Here is a 6,827-nt window from a genome sequence, read left to right on the forward strand (position 1 = left end):
GTGACATCTTTAGATCCCGTGAGATTTCCTGGAAGGTTTGGAAAAGCTGGCTTGTATCTTTCTGTTGGAACGAGACCAAGAGATGTTCTTAAACATGTGGTGGAGGCAAAAGTCAAATATATTTATATATGATACAAGACAGCTAGCTTTATACAGTAGCAATTCCCAAGGACCGGTTCACTATAGGAGGTTCTAAACAGCAGGGTTTTTTTAACCTTTTTTTAATTCACCTATAAGATTCAACCCTTAAGTTAATTTATATAGCGCTTCTTTTACAATGTTGCATTGTTTCAAAGTGGCTTTATGATCAAAATAAATCTAAAAAAAGAGTGACTTACCGGCCTTAACTATAATGATGGGAAATGTTAAAGTGCACACAGTTTCCTCCAAATTCGATGAAATATTCAGCTTATGAGGGAATATATGATGAATCCAAAATTCGTCATCCTTTAGAAATCCAACAAAACACATGCCTTGAAGAAAAGGCTTCAGTTTTGTGTTGTGTTGTGCTACTTATAGATATAGCCTGTGAATGTACCCAAAGCTTCAATAGAAAGTTGGAGATGTACAACTTAAAGGAAAAATGTATATAAACACATTGTCATACTGCCAAATAGTGGTTTCTGTAATGCTGGAAAATGGGTCACTTAAACAAGAAAATCCCTCAAGCAGCTTTTTCTTCAAGCAACAGGAAAACAGAAGATTTTCATACTTCAATCTTTGGTTGAAAATGACAGCTGTACTTTTGGCTAATGGCACGTCAATCATGTCTAGCAATAAGCCAGCTTTGATACTCAACTGATCTTTGATCAAGGATCATGTGTTTACTTTAAGCTTCCCAAGAAGCTGATGGTGACAAGAATGATCAGATTGTGTCACTTTTCTCCTGCAACCCTCAAGAAACAGCTAGCTTTTGCGTGACCAAGAGGATTAGCAAGAAGACGGATCCTAAATCGCATCCTACTTTGCATTATATTTGAAAATAAAAAACAGCAGGTACCTGCATTTCTTTTAAAATACTATTTCAATCGGAATTCTGTTAAGGAAGTATAGAGAATAGAATATGCACTTTCATCCTAGTTTTGCACAAAAAGATCCATTAAACCATGTACAAATTCTCCCTTTCGAAAACACGTTTCCGTCTGCAGCTTTGTATTCATATAATAATTAAAAGGTACTAAAATAAGCAAGATACTTGTGAAGAAGGGCTTCTGCAAGACCCAAAAACTGCTTTTTGCCAACTAAAACTAAGGTGACTCAGAGGGACATTTTTACCTTTCTATTTTTTACCATCTAAACAGACTTCAAGGACATCCCAAGGTCCAGCCTGTAAGCGGCTTCTCTACATAAGCATTGTGTGAAACAAATTAAAGCTGAGTTGTCCAATTACTCCTGTGGCTCACAAAGCCCATACACATGAATTCTGAACATTGGTAAATAACTTCATATGTCATAATTTAATATTAATGTAAATATGAACATGAAAACCGTTTCAGGCGTCTAAGTCAAGACAGAAAATGTCCACATGTCTGATTAAAGCTGAGAACACATCTTGAATCTTATCCTTGTTGAAGTTCCACTAGACTGACTATTTTTAACCACGGATCTATAATGTCAAGCGTAGGGTGAGTAGAATTTATGAGATTACTGGGACACTCACACCTTTCAAGGCATTTTCTTCTTTGTTCAACACCTTTCCCAGATATGCTAGTAGTGACAGTAAGAGGCTAAAAGAAGAACAGAAGAGAAATTTCATCCAGGGGTTAATGTTACCATGAAAAAGCGTTTTAACAAAAATGTCAATATTTAATGGTTAAAATACCCATGTGAGGTCTCTCTTAAAGTTTTGAAAGTATTTTTTATTTTATTATTATAGATTTTAAAATGTTCCATAGTCAGGTATGTGTCAATTTCAGAAATGCCACATCACCTACGGATTTGGGGTATTATTGCTTCTGTTTTGAGTATTTTTATTCCCAGAAATCCTACATGTGAACTCTCTCAAAAACTATTTTTTGTCACATCAACAATGCAAGTTTATTTCATTTATTTACACATTAGTATGTATAGTGCTGAAAAAAGTATTTGCTCCCGAATCACTGTTGGTTCGACTGCGGATATAGCAAGGGGTAAGTGGCGATCTTTTATGTTCCATGTTGGAAGGTGATTGGTTAGGTGTTGATTGGTATTGGATGACGCGAGATTGAATCTTCCCACCAGAACTTGCGCTGAAGCTATATTTCCCTAGCTCTGGTTGGGTTGGGGTTTAGCAATCTGTTTTAAAGATTGCTTAGCGATCAAATTTATCAAAACACTTTGTATGTTTGTGTTCATTATTCTGATTAAACTACTTTCAATTTTAAATCTGCATCTAGAGAAAACTACTTTTTTTACTTAATTATTTTAGTTTCAGTTTGGGTGGATTTAAAAGCATTTTTAAACTTTTACATATAATAAATAACTCTCTTAAATCTTGTTTTAATTACCAATAATTTAACATTTGTTATGCATGTATTATAAACTCAAAAAACTAATAGTTAAAGAGAAACATGAAAAGCTGACTGGATGGGCCTGACTGATGGGTGGGTTGGTGGCTCCAGGTCCACCGGGGCTCATTCGTAGCTACCCGCCTGGCTCACCGGAACTGAGATTACAACTTTCACATCAGTTCCTCTACTTATCCATCAAATCGCGTTGATACCCTTGGAATATCTGTATTGTTGAACGACATTGTGACTCTTTGTATTACAAGAAATAAAACTGTTACATTACTAGCTCAAGGTGCCTGAATGTACCTCTGCTCAAGGTGCCTCTACGGGGCGCTGACCAAACGTCAATATGTGACTAGTCGGGAATGAGAATGTGTTGCTAATGTACCAAAAGTAACACTCCAAACAGATGTATTTAGGGCCACTGTAAATGGTGCAAAAAGTATGATACAGTTTACTGTCGTCACATTTAGGAGTCCAAACCCTTCAAGAGCAGGTCAAACCAGTCCTGTAACAAAGGCTGGGTTGTTGTTTCAAAACAGGCTATTTCACATACTTTAAGAAAAAGACACATCAAAACAAACACATCCAAAATAACAAGTGACACTTACAGTACACCAACTATGTAGGAATTTGCATGTTAATACTTAACTAACATCTAGTGAAGTAACAGAGTTTAATTGAGACACTCCTTAGAACAGTAATAATTTATTTTTTATTCCATAAAGCAAAATTAAATACAATTTATACTTTATAGTTAGCAAAAGAATTGCTGGCAAAAGATGAGATGAGATGAGATGAGATGAGATGAGATGAGATGAGATGAGATGAGATGAGATGAGATGAGATGAGAGGACTGGACAGTCAACTATATCAACTGCGATTACATTGATGCTAAATATGGGGTCCTGTCAGTTAAATCCTAAAATCTATAATACATTCTTAAAATGGCTGGGTTCATTTTGACCCATGCTGGGTAAATGTTGGACAGAACCCACTGCTGGGTTAAAATTACCCAATGCTATGTTATTTTTAACCCTATTACAGTTTTAAACTTATCAGTGTGTTCCATCCAATATGGGTCGAAACAACCCAGCACTTTTCGGAGTGTAAAATAACAAACATCAAAGTTTCGTCTCACTATAATTTATGGCCTTAGTCAGTCAGTACTGATGATATTAAGGTTATATTTGTGTATCATGTAGGATGATTTTATGTTGAAAACAGTAGATCACAAAAATGACTTTAGTTTTGACAGAAAGGGTAACATGTAATCTGTTTGCAAGTTAAACTAGTGCAAACATAAACATAACATTCTTTAATGGGCCAGTGCAGTGTTTAAAACAAGTGTTATGAGATTAGGTGATAAATTACTTGATTCCTTTTAGAAAGATCTCCATCTGATGGCTGAGAAAATTGTATGGATAACATAGAGCAAAGTGGTGAAAAAGGAAAACACCTGAAATGAAAAATACACATTGGTTAATATACACTGTAAATCAATATTTGTGATCTCACAATATTTTTATTGAATCATTTTTTTCAAGAAAACGTGTTTTCATTAAGCCTATTTCATTATTCTCTTTCTGTACAACATTTCTGAAGCTTTCATGTAACCCAGGATTTCCCACTAGCACTTACACCAAACATGCACCATAATGTGAATATCATAAGAAATAAAGATAAAATGTATTTGCCACAGATTTTACAGATATCATAAATAATTCGTTTTATTATGGATTTTTGATTTGTGTTTGAGTTTTTTTAACGCTTCTGGGACTTACCACAGCAGCTATGTCCAGCTTGTAAAAAAGATCCACATCCGATGCAAACAATAAATTCAACGGTTGACTCAAAAATGTTTGAAGTCCAATTGTTACATTAGCTAGAAGCACAGAAGCACTAAGATACAGAAGAGCTGCAAATGCATGGTATGCTACATCCTGTGTGGAAACAACAAGAAAGGTAAGGTAACATTATTCCAGATTATTCAAGTGAAATGAGTGCAACATGATTGTTAAGCATAAATGATATGTTTCTTTTTTCTTATTGTGAACTCACCGCAGCTGCCCAAGAGCTTTTGCTACGATGTGACCCACAGGCAAATATCATCATCCAGAGGAAGGTCATGACAAAACAGAAAAGTGACACGGTAATCACATATGCGGTGGGGTTGGGAGTCCAGATATGTGTAGCTGCGATAAGGCACCATACTACACCTCCACAGAGCTGAGAAATGTAATGAAAAAAATCAGTGCTTTTAGATATGCATGTTCAAGTTAAACAACTTACATCTGTTAACATCGGGTTATTCCACTCACCAATCAAATATACATTAACATATATTTAGCCTATCCAAAATATAAATTGTATTTGTGAAAAGTTTTATCACTCATTTAACATAATTTCAAATACAGTATGTAGGTTTTGTAAGCTTTATATTAATATTATCTTTATATGTCCCCTAAGATATTTAACTTAATCGTTAAAATATTTATAAACACACAAAAGAATAAACAAAAAGGCCAGTTTTGAAGGCATGCATAACCAAATACACACATAAAGTACGAGATTATTGATTAATTTCTAATGAATTAAACGTAACTCACAAGTTCTGGCAGGAAGAGGATGTCTGGTATGGTGCAGAATATAGAACCTCCGCTCGGCAGGTAACCCGCTTGTCCTGAATTGGCTGCCATTTTCTTAAGTCTGTGTGCACGGGTGGACTGAGTGTGTAAAAGGGCTAAAGATCTGCGTTAATAAAGAGCCTGGCAGAACACTGGTCAAACTTGTTCATCTTGTTGCATGAAGACCCACCCTGCGCTTTCGCTCAAACGAGTTTTGGTATTTTGTCTTTTGGGTGCAACACGTTTTTAAAACCTTCGCTCATAAATATTAGATTTTTTCTGTGTGTCCTCTAGATGTTATCTTCGGGTTTATCTTGGTTGTGATGACAGGCGATATGTGGGAAAAAACTCATAATATGGGTCCGTGTATCCTCTGATCATTTGATTATTCTATTCAATATTACAAACGTAAAAAGAAATAAAACTGTCCGTATGTTTCCGTCTGCACAAAATAAAAAAACTGTGTTTTTCTTCTTATTTCATCTTGAAAAGGGAAATCCAATAAATAAATAAACCAAAACGAAATAACGAGCGTAATTACAGTTTTTTCATTTTGGGGAAATTTATCAAGGACTTCTGAGGGCACACGCTTTGCGCATGCGCGCTGCGAGAGTGCGGCAGCGCGTCTACAGCTCATCAGATCCGTTATCATTTACAATGGCTTCACTCGATCTGTACGTGTTTCATATTCATGCAATGTTTATCAATAATATGACATATCACAAGATTTCGGAAAAAATGCCATTCTGTCTGGGTAATTATTATCTGTTCATATCCACCTGTACATTAATGTTCATAGTATATAGCCATCTGTATATATTGTCATATTTTCATAGAACATTCCTACTGCAAAATATTTTTATAGTCCATGCCCTCTGTATTATATTCTCTCATATTGTATTCTGTATTTATTCTAACTGTATATCCTGCACTTGCTAACTGCACTTCTGGTTAGACCTAAACTGCATTTCGTTACACTGTACTTGTATATGTATATGACAATAAAGTTGAATCTAATCTAAGCAAAATCTGCATAATGGAAACAAAGGGTCTGTTCGCATCACATAACTTCTAAATTACAACCGTAATTTATGGATTTACACCTTTGTTACTGCCAGCCAGCTGTGGCTACTTACATGTTCACTTAAATGTCACATATTAAAAGCAGTAACGCCAACAAACTTTGACTGTAAGCTCTGGAAAGTATTGTATGTGAACGTTAGGCATTGTTCAATATTAAATATTTGAAATATTTTCCACCGTCATGTCCTCCTCAGTTTGACTCATTTAATGGGAGTGAAAAGTACAAACGAAGCATCCATTTCCATTTCGAGCTATACGTTGCGCATGCGCAAAGCTTCTCCGGTTGAACAGGACATCGGATGAAGAGTCGTGGTCTGGTTACATGGCATGGTTACATTTCATTGTAGCTTATCGACCAGCTGAACATCGTGCGTGTCAGAGCGTGACTCAGGCCAGATTCTGTTTCACACTTGTTTTGGGGAGATACTCTTGCACTCATTTTAAGTGTCTGGAGTTGCAGTTTATATCAATGTGATTTTGGTCTTTGATTCAGGTGCTTTTGAGTGAAAATTCGTAGTTTATAGAAGATGATTTCATTTTTTTAAGACCGTTCGTGTAAAAAGCCTCAAGAAGTAACAATATCTTATTCCATGAGTGTATCTGTGTAGTGGTGAGAATATATTTTCAC

General features: G+C 35.6%; 1 protein-coding gene across 1 annotated transcript; it reads right to left on the minus strand.

The window, feature by feature from the left end:
- Positions 1–3,186: 3,186 nt before the first annotated feature.
- LOC306909221 (myelin and lymphocyte protein-like) lies at positions 3,187–5,219 on the minus strand. The gene is made up of 5 exons (XM_079482717.1): positions 5,099–5,219; positions 4,551–4,718; positions 4,274–4,432; positions 3,864–3,948; positions 3,187–3,366 (listed from the first exon to the last, which is right to left on the minus strand). Exons 1-4 carry the CDS (start codon positions 5,186–5,188, stop codon positions 3,874–3,876), a joined length of 492 nt encoding a protein of 163 aa, XP_079338843.1. The 5' UTR covers positions 5,189–5,219; the 3' UTR covers positions 3,187–3,366; positions 3,864–3,873.
- Positions 5,220–6,827: the final 1,608 nt, after the last annotated feature.

The sequence above is a fragment of the Barbatula barbatula genome (assembly GCF_947034865.1).
Source record: "Barbatula barbatula genome assembly, chromosome: 20".
Lineage (NCBI taxonomy): Eukaryota > Metazoa > Chordata > Actinopteri > Cypriniformes > Nemacheilidae > Barbatula > Barbatula barbatula.

What these genes read in the sequence shown, in the direction of transcription:
- LOC306909221 (XM_079482717.1), bottom strand. Translation starts at nt 5,188, where the DNA reads ATGGCAGCCAATTCAGGACAAGCGGGTTACCTGCCGAGCGGAGGTTCT. An exon ending in AAAGCTCTTGGGCAGCTGCG is followed by an intron (nt 4,433 to 4,550) that starts GTGAGTTCACAA and finishes GTTTCCACACAG; the next exon opens with GATGTAGCATACCATGCATT. An exon ending in AGCTGGACATAGCTGCTGTG is followed by an intron (nt 3,949 to 4,273) that starts GTAAGTCCCAGA and finishes TTTTCATTTCAG; the next exon opens with GTGTTTTCCTTTTTCACCAC.